We start from the raw sequence: 14,278 nt of genomic DNA, 5'->3' as shown, positions 1-14,278 counted from the left end.
AGGTAGAAATAATGATTTTTGATGTTTATACCTCCAACACTGGTTCTCAGTGTGGGCACTGTGACCTTTGTGAAAGTGTTTCGTTGTCACAAAAATTATAAGATAACAGATTTAATGGGATAGGACAAGGAATGCTAAATCTGTATTGTAGAATGCATGGTGCATGACAGCCCTGCATGTGGAACACACGCAACCGTCTTGTACTCTGCATGCTCTTTAAATGTCTCAAATATATTAAAAGAATTAAAAAACCCATTTATAATTATCTGAACCTATAACCTACTTCCATTTTATAATCACAACATGAAAAAATTTAAATGATATCAATATATATTAATTTATCAGAAATGCAAATCAATGAATGATTTTACCTTTTGGTTTTGGTTTACATCATTAACGAGTTTCTGGCACTTTAAAAAAATCACATCTCCAATTGCAACACTGGTAACCAACAGAACTAATCTACACCACATACCTACCTCATCAACCTATCCTCCTTCCCTCCCTTCTTTCTACTGTTTGTTTTTAATTATCTATGTAGATAGTTTATATTACCTATCATTCTTATTTAATAAGAATAGTAAATGATGCAGGATAGGCTCAACAGACATAGGCAAAGCATACTAAAATAGTTGGGGAAAATAAATTACTTAAATTGATAGGTTTATTTTCCAGCATGATACAAAAATTCGTTATTTTTCACTGGTGCATAATAAAATTATAAATGTTTCTTCAGGGTGGCGCCTGTGGCTCAGTGAGTAGGGCGCCGGCCCCATATACCGAGGGTGGCGGGTTCAAACCCAGCCCCGACCAAACTGCAACCAAAAAATAGCCGGGCGTTGTGGCGGGCGCCTATAGTCCCAGCTATTTGGGAGGCTGAGGCAAGAGGATCGCCTAAGCCCAAGAGCTGGAGGTTGCTGTGAGCTGTGACACTCTACCAAGGGCAAGAGAGTGAGACTCCGTCTCAAAAAATAAATAAATAAATAAAAAATAAATGTTTCTTCATAATTTATATGGTTAATTTTATTTACTTCAATTATGTTTCTTAGTTACATTTTTCCCCTTCCTAGAAGAGAGGGAGAATTGTCCATGGACACACACATTCATTGAATCCCTGTAGAACTGGCCTATTCATTGATACATTTCTATCTTGATTGAATTCCATGAGTGAGGTTAGATTAACCACCAAAGCGAATAAACATTACCTAATCATTCCTAACTGGATTTAGAAGATATACGTCAATCTCAGATAACTTTTGGGTGAAAGGCAAGTTAGACAAAACAGAGAATCACTTTCAATAAACTCTTACACTTCTAACTTCATCTCATCATCTGCTTCTTGGAGAACTTGACCTGTGATAAGGGTTGAACAACCAAAGGATGAAAATTTATATAGGCTTAAGAAATAAATGGAAACAGGGCCCCAAATGCCACCTCTACTCTCTCTTCTCTCATCTTCCCCCTTCTAAGAGTAAACTCCACTCTTTCTTATCACAGGCCAGCTTATTTTACCAGGTCAGGAAGTTTCACAATCTACAATCAGCTCTAGTGTAAAAGATTCCAAGGAAGAATTCAGAATATTGTGCTTTGTGCTAGGTAGCCAGTCCTAGAATAAAACAGACACTACTTCCAGGGAAGGGGGAATTGTAGTTTGATAATCACCCTATGAAGTATATATACTCTAACATCCATCTTGACATACTACAATAGTTTTAAATATTAGATCTTTTTAAGAGCATCTACTTTTGATCTACACAATGCCTTAAAGAATCATTATACAATCTCAATATTGATTTTTAAAAATTATATATCACAGGGTTTTGTAATAGGGTACTGAGATCACAACTGTCGTATTACTTTAATTGCGAAACATACTGAAAGGTATTTTTACCTTTCCATTTGTTAAGTATATTTATGTTAACATTATTATACCTTTGTGAAACTCTAACCCATTAAATGAAAATATATAAATCTTTTAATTTTACCTCTTCTCTTTTCTCTCCTTCTTCCACTGAAATATCATGTTCTGTGACACTTTCAATACATGGGAGGTCTGAAGAAGTGAGCACAATTTCTTCAGGCTCTTGCATAAACAAAGGCTTTTCCTCTTGCTGGATCCATTCTTGATAGACTTTTACTACTTTTCTCATTGCTGCTGCTTCACAAATTGGTAATAAAAATGCCTAGTCAAAAAAAAGGAGCAGAGAAAATGATACCTTTTCCTTTGCCACAAAATACTAACAGTAACTCTTAACATGGATAGGTTCTTAGAAACTGCAACTTTTAGCAAAATGATACATAACAAAACCTGTTTTAATGTGAGCTAATAGATATAAACAAGAGTTAACTTCCTTTGACACATTTCTGGTCACAAAAACATCACCAAATTTCTAAATAAAGACCAAACACTTCTAATATTAAACACTAAAATAAATGTGAACTATACACGTATTTGAGAAAAATTAATAAAAATAACTAAGATAATTATTTACCCAAATATTCCAGTTCAGGTTCGCAGATGGTCAGAGTCTACCCGGGCAACTCAGAGTGCAAGGCAGGAACCAATCCTAGATAGGAGGCCGTTCTACCTCAGGGCATATTCACACAGTGCCCTCCTACCCCCTCACTCCCTCACAACCTCCTCCCCGCACAAAGGGACAATTTAGACACACCAGTTCAGCTATCTTTGGAACATGGGGAGAATGTGCAAATTCCACACAGACAGTGGGCCCAGGCCAGGAATCTATTTTTGCTCCATTAATGTAATAATGAAACAATGTTATTCAAGGACTTGCTATCTACACATTCCTACCTTACTATAAAATGTGAGGTATAAACAATTTAAAAACATAACCAATCCATTGTTGAACAAAAGCTCATCTCTAAATAATCTGTACATTGGGTGTATTTGTGACAGATAAGACACTGACTTGAAGTGAAAATAAAGATTTGTTTCAATTATATTATCTCAGAATGGTTTTATATGTGTGTGCGTGTGTGTGTGTGTATGTATTTGAGACTCACTCTTTTACCCAGGCTGGAGTATCACAGCCTAACCTAGCTCACTGCAACCTCAAAACTCTTAGATTCAAGCGATCCTTCTGTCTCAGCTCCCAAGTGGTTGGGACTACAGGCTTCCGCCACAATGCCTGGCTAATTTTTCTATTTTTGTAGAGACAGGGTCTCACTCTTGCTCAGGTTGGTCTTAAACTCCTGACCTCAAGTGATCCTCCCATCTCAGCCCCCAAGAATGCCAGGATAACAGTTGTGAGCCACCACAACTGATAAAGTAATATTCTTTATCTCATGAAATAATTGTGCTCTTACAAAGTTCAATGTAAATACAACTTTTCATAATTAGGCATATTTTTAACACATGTTATTGGGGTTTATTATTTTATTTTTAGAGCCAGAGTCTCATTATGTTGCTCAGGCTACACTCAAACTCCTGGCCTCAGGTAATCCTCTCACCTCAGCCTCCCAAGTAGCTGGAACTACAGATGTGTACCACTGCACTCAAAATCAGTATATTTTATATTAAAGACAAAAGTCTTCATTGTAAATTAAAAGTACTAAAAGGTACTTTACCTGACGAAATATCTCTGTGACAAAATTTACATTACTTCTTTTAGAAGAAAAAACTCTGCGAACTATTTCAATGTCTGTGAGATGTTCCTCATCAATACTACAGAGACTAGATGAGCTAGGTTCTCGCTCCGTGAGAGTGCTTGTATTGGAATGAGACTGTTCTGGTTCTGTAGTTCTGTCTGCTTTATCAGCATTATCATTTTTGTTTTCTTCTCTGGATACCAAACTAGCAGCTGCCCTCTAAAATAAAAACAAAAGAGGAAGAATATCATAATTATTTAACTTGGTATTTTGTCCTTTAACAGCAAACACTGGCAGAACCCAAAGCATTCCACAGATAACTTTACAGCATTGTTTAAAATCTAGGCACAGAGTTTCATTTAGAATCCATTCTAAATAATTAAGTGGCAAAGCAAATAACTAAACATCTAAGTGATATAGAGATATTCCAAAATGTACAGTAACTAATCATCAACCACTCTGTTTACATTTCAAGTAAGTCACTAATTAAAGCTCAGTGAAAAAATAATGTATACAGAGGCAGCTTAGATCTTCAAGAACAAATAAATTACTTAGCATTGGGCTATTTGCATAATTTACCTTACTGTTGTTAAATCATCTTTATTTTACCTTACACAAAAATTTACACAAGTAAAAACTTCTTAAACAAAAAAAAATCCAAAGGAAAGGAACAAAATTTATGACAGAATAAAAATAAAAGAAAATCAAAAAGACTGAAGATCAAGCTTAACCTTAGGGAAAAAGTCTTAAGGTGGTGGTAAGTAAATTATTACCATAATAGAGTAGGAGAAACACTATTCTAAATCACTGTCTGTTAAGTTATTCAATTTTTGGTCACATTTTTGTCATCTCAGAAAGTCATAGAGTTTAATAAATGATCTCAAATGTGCCTTCCCAATTGAAAACATTTATGATCTTAAGTCCATTATGTTCTAAGATCAGAAAAATAGCTCTGCTTGAGAGTTTTTACATTTAATAATTCTTCACAGAAAACTTGGAACGAAGTTTTGGGGAAAATGCACCATACAGTCTGCTACAGATGAATAAAAGACTAAGAGGAGGACGGCGCCTGTGGCTCAGTCGGTAGGGCGCCGGCCCCATATACCAAGGGTGGCGGGTTCAAACCCGGCCCCAGCTGAACTGCAACCAAAAAATAGCCGGGCGTTGTGGCGGGCGCCTGTAGTCCCAGCTACTCGGGAGGCTGAGGCAAGAGAATCGCTTAAGCCCAGGAGTTGGAGGTTGCTGTGAGCTGTGTGATGCCACGGCACTCTACCGAGGGTGATAAAGTGAGACTCGGTCTCTACAAAAAATAAAAATAAAAAAAATAAAAAGACTAAGAGGAATAAAAGCCAAATGTTCTGAACTTAAATGAACTAAAATATTTTACAACTGCATGCTATTTTTAAAAGATTTAAAAAGTTATACAAAAAGCAGTATAAGATGTTTAAGACTCAACGAGGAAATCTGAGAAAAGAAAAATGAAAGTACTATAATATAGACATGTTCAGGAAGATGTACGTGAAGGAAAAAGAAAATGTTTTAAAGTATAAAAACGGTTTAATAAAAAAAAAAAATTTTAAGTACTAGTTCCTCCACTGTATTGCTGTATAATTTTACATCACAATTTCCAGATTTGGTGTCTTGGCTAAAAAAAGAGGGCAAGTAAGTAGGGACAGAACTTTAAATCTGCCCAGAAATTTGAAAGGGCTATCCTGGTCCTAGCATTTAATTGCAGTTCTTTCTACCTGGAAGAATTTATTTGTATAATTTGGAATATTTTTAGTACTATACAACTAAACATATAAATTATCTTCTATACCTCTTAAGTTTTTTATTGAGATAATTATTAATTCTATAATTATTTAAATTTAGATTATAAAATTATATCTGTACAAATAAAATATCAATGTCCTCTATAATTAAATGTCCCCCTAAGACAATTGAAATCAGTGGACTAAATCTCAAAAGCCATTTCTAACTTCAATAAGTTTGCCTCACTTGTGTATTACCTGAATATTCTTTGGCAAGACTTCACCTTCCATTCCAGGAATATGAGGTCCTGTATGTGGTTTTGGCTCCAGCCAGAACGAAACTAGCCAACGAATGACAATAACACGAGCCTTAATAAAAGGCTCCTTAGTACAATAGACTGCTTCATTGGTTTCCGCATCTTTCTTTACCATGACATAATGTGGCTTTGGTCTCATCTGTGGGATATCTGTGCAAAATAAAAGGAAAACAAACTGCTAAATAATACAGGAATTATGCTTAAATAAACCTACATTTTTAAACATTTTGAGATAATATTGTGATGCTACTGGTTTTAGAAGCAGATTCAGCACGAAAATGCCATTTAAAAATTTGCTAGATGTTACCATGGAACCCAGAAGAGTCATACATAGTATACATGAACCATACGTACCAACTGCTATGTGGAAATATGTCTTTCTTCAAAATATTATCAAAAGGTTTGATGAGCCTAAGTACAAAAAGTTTCTAGTACCATTTAAAATGAAAGCTGACTTCAATATGAAATATGAGGTTTTGCCTGCACCTGTTACTCACCTAAACTTGGCATTAGAAACATTTATAAAACAGACATTTCCACATTCATACTACCAATGCTTCCTATAAATGGCAGAGCTCTGCTTATAATCTGAGATTTAGCCACAAGATTCTTGCTTCAAGACTTCAATAGATATTTTGGCACAGTTACTACATATATAAATATCAGACAAGGCTTGATCAAAATATGTGACAATGTAATTATTCTACAAAATTTGAAAAAGACAAACTGACCCTCAAGGAACCTTAAAAAGAAAATTCATTATAGCCCTTATAGTCTGAGGACCATATCAAACATTAGAATTTAGTTAAATTTATATGCACAAATATTTCTTATGAGCTAACTTTTTGAACAGATGAGCTCCAGAGAGTAAATTTTTTAAAAACCTCTTCATTCTCAATGAAAAATTCCTATTAATATAAATTTACTTTCAGTATGAATCTAGATGTAGTATCCCTATCAACCAATACAATTATTTAATATGATCAATTTTCTATAGGCAACAAATGCCAACTTTACACTGAGAGATATTTTATTCTTCTGTGCCATCTTTTAGAAAATTCCAAACACTACCTACCAAGTATAGGATGATATAAACTGTTCTCCTTACAGATGTTCGGGAAAATGTAAGGCAAGTAATATTTTTTGAAATGTGAAAACAAAAATGAAAATCCCCTTTCTTGGTTTTCTTTGTTCTTCCATTCTAAACTTTTTACCTAAAAATAAACAATATAATTAGAATTATTCCAGGAGATAGAATTTTGTAAATACAAGTATTATATGGTATAAACAAACTTATAAAAGGTTACAATACACTGAACTGTTACATTGTGAAGATCACAATATACAGAATAAGGACAAAACTTTAAAACTGGTCTCATGTCATACAAGTACATTATTTATATATTTTATAAATATTTAAAATATGTTTATATGTTTTATATTTATATATTTTTAAAAGCTGTTAAAGAAATTAAAATGACCCCTCCTGGCTGCTCTGAAAAGCCACCTTTGTGCTGTTCCTAGTCTGACTTCCTGCTCTCAGTAGCCACCGCAGCCACGCTGCACTCCACCACCATGGACTCTGGCAGCTTTATAAGCAGAGTCCCCAATTTCTTGCTTTCTTTTCCATCCCTTGCATTGGATCAAGTGTGCCCTAAGATCACCACCAAGAACTTAAAGAAGAAGTTGTAGAAGAGGCAGAAAATGGAAGAGATGCCCCTGCTAATGGGAATGCTAATGAGGAAAATGGGGAGCAGGAGGCTGACAATGAGGTAAATGAAGAAGAGGAAGGTGAGAGGAATAGGAAGAAAAAAAAAGAATGGTGAAGAAGAGGATGGAGATGAGGAGGAAGCTAAGAGTGTCATGGGCAAAGAGGCAGCCAAAGATGAGGATGAAGATGCTGATACCAAGTAGCAGATGACAAATGAGGATGACTAGATAGCAAAAAAAGGAAAACTTAATCTTAAAAAATAAAGGCCACTGTGACCCATTCATCTTCAACTTCCTGTGGTCACCTAGAGAGGCCTGCACCCCCTGCTGACCATGGGCAATGCTACCATAGATGACCTGCTTTTCACTACCCAACTAGAACCAAAAGAATTTGCATCAGGGGAGAAAAACAAACCAACATTTCCTGCTTTTTCTCTTAAAAGCACTTTATTTGTTTTTGTATTTTTGAGACAGAGTCTTACTTTATTGCCCTCGGCAGAGTGCAGTGGCATCATAGCTCACAGCAACCTCCAGCTCTTAGGCTTAGGTGATTCTCTTGCCTGAGCCTCCCAAATAGCTGGGACTACAGATGCCTGCCACAATGCCCAGCTATTTTTTGTTGCAGTTTGGCTGGGACTGGGTTCCAACCCACCACCCTCCATACATGGGGCGGGCACCCTACCCACTGAGCCAAAGGCGCCACCCTTAAAAGCACATTAAAAAGGAAATTTATTTGTATTTTTTATTTACATTTTATATTTTTGTACCTTTTGTTATGGGTCAGCCATTTTTAATGATCTGGGATGATCAAACCAGCCTTTGGAACATCCTCTGTCCCACTTCTGATTCTGACAATACTTCTGATATGAGCATGCTCATTATAATCTCAAATGAGAAAAAAAACTCATAAAAAAAAAAAAGCAAAGCAACAACAAAACAAATTTTACTCTGAGCATTTCAGTAACTTCTTTTGTGTATATACTTAGCTGTACTCTTAGTTGATTTGTATGGCATGTTTTAAAAAGGCAAAAGATAAAAGGTTTCTTTTTTCCTTTTTTTGTCTATGAAGATGCTATTTATTGTTTTTGGCCTGTTTGATATATGTGTGAGAAATGTCCAATAATGAACTGGAATTTTATTTTGTTGAGTTATTCCAACAACAACAACAAAAAAGAAATTTAAAAAGGCTCTGAAAAACTGTACAAATGTAACTCAAAATTCTGTTCTGCTAATGACAAAGATACTAATGTTCTTTTCCATTTGCCTCTTCCTAAATAACTCAGCCTAAAGGTCATACAAAATACATAGACATATGTGACCAGGGGTGTGTACGCCTGTGAGTAAGTAGTGCAGTGCAAATGCAGATAATCAGAACCCGAGCACAGGAAACAAGGCATCCACAAAGAGGATGTAGCAGAGGCAGTGACCCAGAGGGGACTCACAGCCTAAGAGAAGTGAGAAGGGTATCTATGAAGTAGATGAAGGGCAACAGCAGAAGACAGGGCACAATATAGGGTGTGGGAATTCCAGAAGGGTGAGGAAAATACGTAAGTAGCAGTTAGCAAAGGCCCAGAGTGGGGAATCTGGATCCTGAAGAAGTTAAGGAGAATGTCTACAGAGGAACACAATGGTGGTAATTAGAGATTATCTACAAGAGGGGTTGATTAAATATGTAAATATACTGAGAATAATGTGAGCCATATTTTTCACTAACAGATAACAGACTTATTATGGAAAGGGAGAAACCAAAATGAACCCTGGGGTATTGTTATGAATTCATAGTGTGATAATTATGAATGTGATAATTATGTGTGAGTGTGTGTGTGTGTGTGTGTGTGTGTGTGTGTGTGTAGACATCCCCTAGCAGGTCTGGTCACTGAGAGGGTCCAGGAATTGTAAAACCCCAATAGCAGTGAGCATTCTGAGTGCCCAGTTCTTGGACTCTAAACATAATTCTCCAGTGAAATGAATGTCAGCTCCCTGAAGAAATGGCAGACTCTAGAGTGGGCAAGGAAGGTACAAAATGAAACTAGAACATCTTGCTGTCCCAGGAAGGAAGTACTCAAAGAATGAAGACGACAAATAAAAAGGCATAGGAACCAACTTGAAGGAGCTCCCACTAGCCAAATTTAGGACAATCTGGACGTTGAACTAAAGCACAGAAATAAATATTAACACACAGACTCTTAGGAATCCAGAAACCTATGTGGAGATAAATAATTAAACAAATGACAAAAACAGAAAGCTTTTTCCTACAATATTTTGCTAACTGTTAAATGGAGAAGTAACGATAGAATTAAAATAGCACCAGTTGGCTAAAAGTAGAATACTCAATATTTACCACCTAATCTAGACATTAAAAAAAAAAAACTATGATTATTCAGCAATAAAAATGAATTAAGTGGGTGGCGCCTATAGCTCATTGGGTAGGGTGCCAGCCACATACACCCAGGCTGGCAGGTTCAAACCCAGCCTGGGCCAAATGACACCTGAAACAAAAAAATAGCCAGGCGTTGTGGAGGGCACCTGTAGTCCCCACTACTTGGGAGGCTGAGACAAGAGAATCACTTAAGCCCAAGAGTTTGAGGTTGCTGTGAGCTGTGACGCAAGGCACTCTACCAAGGGCAACGTAGTAAGACTCTGTCTCAAAAAAAAAAAAAAAAATTTAAGTATTAATACATGCTACAACAGGGATAAATCTTGAAAACATATGCTAAGTAAAAGAAGCCAGCCAATAAAGACTACATATTATATGGTCCCATTAATATGAAATATCCAGAATAGGAAAGTATAGAGACAGAAAATAGACTGGTGTTTGCCTAGGACTGGGGATGGAGGGCTAGGATGTAAGAGGACTGACTCCAAATGGAGTTTGATGCTGTACATTTTAAGTGAGTGAACTGCATGGAATGTATAATCTCAACAAAGCTGTTTTTAAAAAATAACCAAAAGGCAATCGTCATAGTGATAATTCAGCCAAAAGCCCTCAATGGATATTAAAACATACGTGTGAAATTTCTATAAAGAAAAGGATATTTAAATACTTACAAAGTGCTTTCCTAAAATATTTATTGATTATAAAAGAAAAAAGAAAATGGGCGGCGCCTGTGGCTCAGACGGTAGGGTGCTGGCCCCATATACCGAGGGTGGCAAGTTCCAGCCTGGCCCTGGCAAAACTGCAACAAAAAATAGCTGGGTGTTGTGGCAGATGTCTGTAGTCCCAGCTACTGAGGAGGCTCAGGCAAAAGGTCAATATTATTCATATATCAGAATTTGCTCCAATTTGACCACAGACTTTAATGTAAAAGAAACAACTAAAAAACTTCAAAAAGAAAACATAAGAGAGTATCTTTGTGAAATGTGATTAGGCAAAGATTTCTTAGAAACAATACCAAAAGTAAGATCCATAAAGGCAAAAAAGTGATAAATTGAGCTTAATCAAAATAAAATACTTTAATTGTTCAAAAGAACAAAAGTATCATTAAAAGACTACTATGAAAATGAAAACACAAACTATTAGGAGAAAATACTCAACCTAAAAAACAAATAACCCAAGTAAAAAATGGTCAAAAGAAGTAAACATACATTTCACGTACAATACATGGATGACAAACACACAAAAAAATACTAAACACATTATTATGCACTGGGGAAATGCAAATTAAAATTACAGTGAGTACCCAGGGCAGAGAGTGAGACTCTGTCTCAAAAAACAAACAAAAACAAACTAAAAAAAAGTAAGTACAACGAGGCTGGAGAGTTTGAATCCAGCCTGGGCCAACTAAACAAATGCAACAAAAAAACAGCTGGGCATTGTGGGAGTACCTGTAGTCCCAGCTACTTTGGAGGCTGAGGCAAGAGAATCACTTAAGCCTAAGAGTTTGAGGTTGCTGTGAGCTGTGATGCCACAGCACTCTACTGACAGCGATGCAGTGAGACTCTGTCTCAAAAAAAAAAAAACCAAAACACAGTAAGATATCACTACCTACTCACTAGAATGACTAAAATTACAAGCTGACCATACCAACTGTTAATGAAGCAACTGTGTTAAGTCTCATACATTGCTGGCAGAATTGTAAAAAGATACAACCATTTGAAAAAGGCTGTACAGTCAATATATACTTATTATATGATCAAGCCATTCCACTTGTAGGTTTCTACACAAGAGAAAAGAAAGCCTCCATCCCCACAAAGATTAGTTTACCAGTATTCACAGTAGTTTCACTACTAGCCCAAAACTAGAAAAAACCCAAATGATCATCAACAAATGACTAAATAAACAGGTATATGCAATGGGATGCTTACTCAACAATAAAAGGACCCTCTATTGATGGGTTTATATATTTGAGAATATAATGATTCTGAAAATAATTATGCTGAGAAAAATACCTCAAAAAGTATTACCATATGATTACATTTATATGAAACAATGGAAAATGAAAACTAAAAGGGACAAAAATCAGAACAATGATTGCCTAGGGATGGAGTGGGAGTTGTGAAGTGAAAGGAGATGGATTACAAAGGCATCCAAGAAAGCTTTTAGGGGTGATAGACAACATTCATTATCTTAAATGTGGTGATGGTTTCATGGATATATACAGGTAACAAGATTGCAAACTTCAAATGTTGCAGTTTACTGCCTATCAATTACAGCTCAATAAACCAGGTAAGCAATTTTTAAAATCTATATGAAGTGCAAAAGATACTTAAAAAAAAAAAACTAGTAGGCCGGGCATGGTGGCTTATGCCTGTAATCTTAGCACTCTGAGGGGCCAAGGCGGGTAGATTGCCTGGGCTCACAGGTTTGAGGCCAGCCTGAGCAAGAGAGAGACCTCATCTCTAAAAAAAATAGCCAGGCATTGTGATGGGCACCTGTAGTCTCAGCTACTCGGGAGGCTGAGACAACGGAATTGCTTGAGCCCAAGAGTTGGAGGTTGCTGTTTGCTATGACACCAGACACTCTACCAACGGTGGCAAAGTAAGACTCTGTCTCAAAAAAAAAAAAAAAGGGTGGCTCCCATAGCTCAGTGGCTAGGGTACCCGCCACATACACTGGGGCTGGTGGGTTCAAACCCAGCCCAGACCAGCTAAAAACAACAATGACAGCTGCAACAAAAAAAAATAGCCAGGCGTTGTAGCAGGCACCTGAAGTCCCAGCTACCTGGGAGGCTGAGGAAAGAGAATCGCTTAAGCTCAAGAGTTTGAGTTTGCTGTGAGCTGTGACCCCACAGCATTCTACCCAGGGCGACAGCTTGAGACTTTGTCTCAAAAAAAAAAAAACTAGTAATAATAATGATGACAGTAACACCCACCTATTATAGAAGGCTTACTGCACACCTTTTGATTCTAGGCATTTTGTCCTACTTAAGCCTCAAACACCAAAATGAGATAGGTATTATTTTTATCTCTATTTCACAAATGAAGCATGGAATGGTTAAATAATTGTCTAAACGTAACATTATGAATAAAATGAGGATCAGGGTTCAAGTTGTGGCAATCTGGTTCAGGGTCCAAATTAACTTTATAATGTTTGTTTCTGAGGTATAGGGAATTCATGCATTTGGAACAATTAAGAAGAAATATGTATGTGCTAGGAGTGTTCTCATCCATCAAACAGAATATACATTGCATATACAGAGGCGAATAGATTACCTTATGAAATACATGCACCCCAAAACTCAAAAGGTACAGACTTTAGTAAATTACATTTCTCCTCAATCTCTATTCTGCAGCCCACCTCTATAGGTGGTACATCTCAGCAGATTGATCCCTACATCAAGCATTTATTAGCTTTTCATTTAAAATACCACAGCTGGTGATTACAAATGAAAGGATTAGAAAATAAACCCAATTGGCTCACACAAGAATGTATGCACATAAAGACTCTACCTTACAAATATTTCTCTCTCCAGCTCCTGAAGAGTTTCATAATACCTCCAATGATTATTTCAAAACGGGGATGCTAACATTTTCAATACTAAAAAATTTGTCACTCCTCCTTCCAGAAAATAAGCAAATATGTGCATCTATTTGACATGCCTAGAGCAGTTACTCTTTGTAACTAAGGTTTCTACTATGGTTGCAAAAAAAAAAACATGTTCTAAAGCTTTCTGTCTCTAGGAGGGTGCCAGCCAAGAGTGAAAAGAGGGAAGAAAAGAAAAACAGGGAAAGATAATTTTGTAACTCAGGAATAACCTTTGTAAACACTGTGAAGAACCTGTTTTACTCCAAAGAACCTAAACTTTCAGTTTAAATGAGAAGTGCTGGGAACTACCCCCTACAGTCCTTACCTGGTTTATCACACAAAAAAATTTACAAGTTAAAACAAATTAAAATTAAGCCAGTGACTCTTTGGTCCCACCCCTGCTCCAACAAAAAAAAATAAGCAAGTATGTACTATAACAGAACAACAGTAAAAGAGAGAAAGGAGAATTACCCGCAGAGAATAGTATGGAGGGCGTGATAGCAAAGCAGATAGATAACAAGTACCTGAATTACTATGTACTTTAAAAGTGCTTCAAGAAAATAGCTTGTGAGATCTTCTTGTCCTTTATCTCCTGATTGTGGGGGGACAAGAGGAGTGATTTCCTCTATAGTGACTTGAGCTATCCAAAGACAAAAGAATAGTATAATTATAAAAAAATTAATAATATAATATATGATCAAATAAATTTTAACTCCAAAGCATGTATGGAATAAAAACTGCTTGAAAACTTTCCAATGATTGAAGCTTGAAATAAATCTGAGGTCATCTCTGATGGTCTATCTCAACCACCACAAACTGTTTTTTGTTGTTTTTTTTTTTTTTTTTTGAGACAGAGTCTCACTATGTCACCCTTGGTAGAGTGCCGTGCCGACCCAGCTCACAGCAACCTCAAACTCTTAGGCTTA

At 36.3% G+C, this 14,278-nt stretch overlaps 1 protein-coding gene across 6 annotated transcripts in view; it reads right to left on the bottom strand.

Annotated features, from left to right (window-relative positions):
* RALGAPA1 (Ral GTPase activating protein catalytic subunit alpha 1) overlaps window positions 1-14,278 on the bottom strand; it is a 222,720-nt gene that overhangs the window by 164,278 nt on the left and 44,164 nt on the right. For all 6 annotated transcript variants that reach the window (XM_053593955.1, XM_053593957.1, XM_053593958.1 and 3 more), the window contains exons 7-11: window positions 13,877-13,992; window positions 6,753-6,891; window positions 5,619-5,827; window positions 3,589-3,828; window positions 1,986-2,183 (exon numbers count right to left, since the gene is read on the bottom strand). In XM_053593955.1, the coding sequence (XP_053449930.1) occupies window positions 1,986-2,183; window positions 3,589-3,828; window positions 5,619-5,827; window positions 6,753-6,891; window positions 13,877-13,992 (902 nt within the window). The remainder of the gene's footprint in view (window positions 1-1,985; window positions 2,184-3,588; window positions 3,829-5,618; window positions 5,828-6,752; window positions 6,892-13,876; window positions 13,993-14,278) is intronic.

Source organism: Nycticebus coucang, chromosome 6 (assembly GCF_027406575.1).
Source record: "Nycticebus coucang isolate mNycCou1 chromosome 6, mNycCou1.pri, whole genome shotgun sequence".
Taxonomy (NCBI): domain Eukaryota; kingdom Metazoa; phylum Chordata; class Mammalia; order Primates; family Lorisidae; genus Nycticebus; species Nycticebus coucang.
Note: the sequence above shows the minus strand (reverse complement) of the source record. Positions and strands in the feature narration are given on the sequence as shown.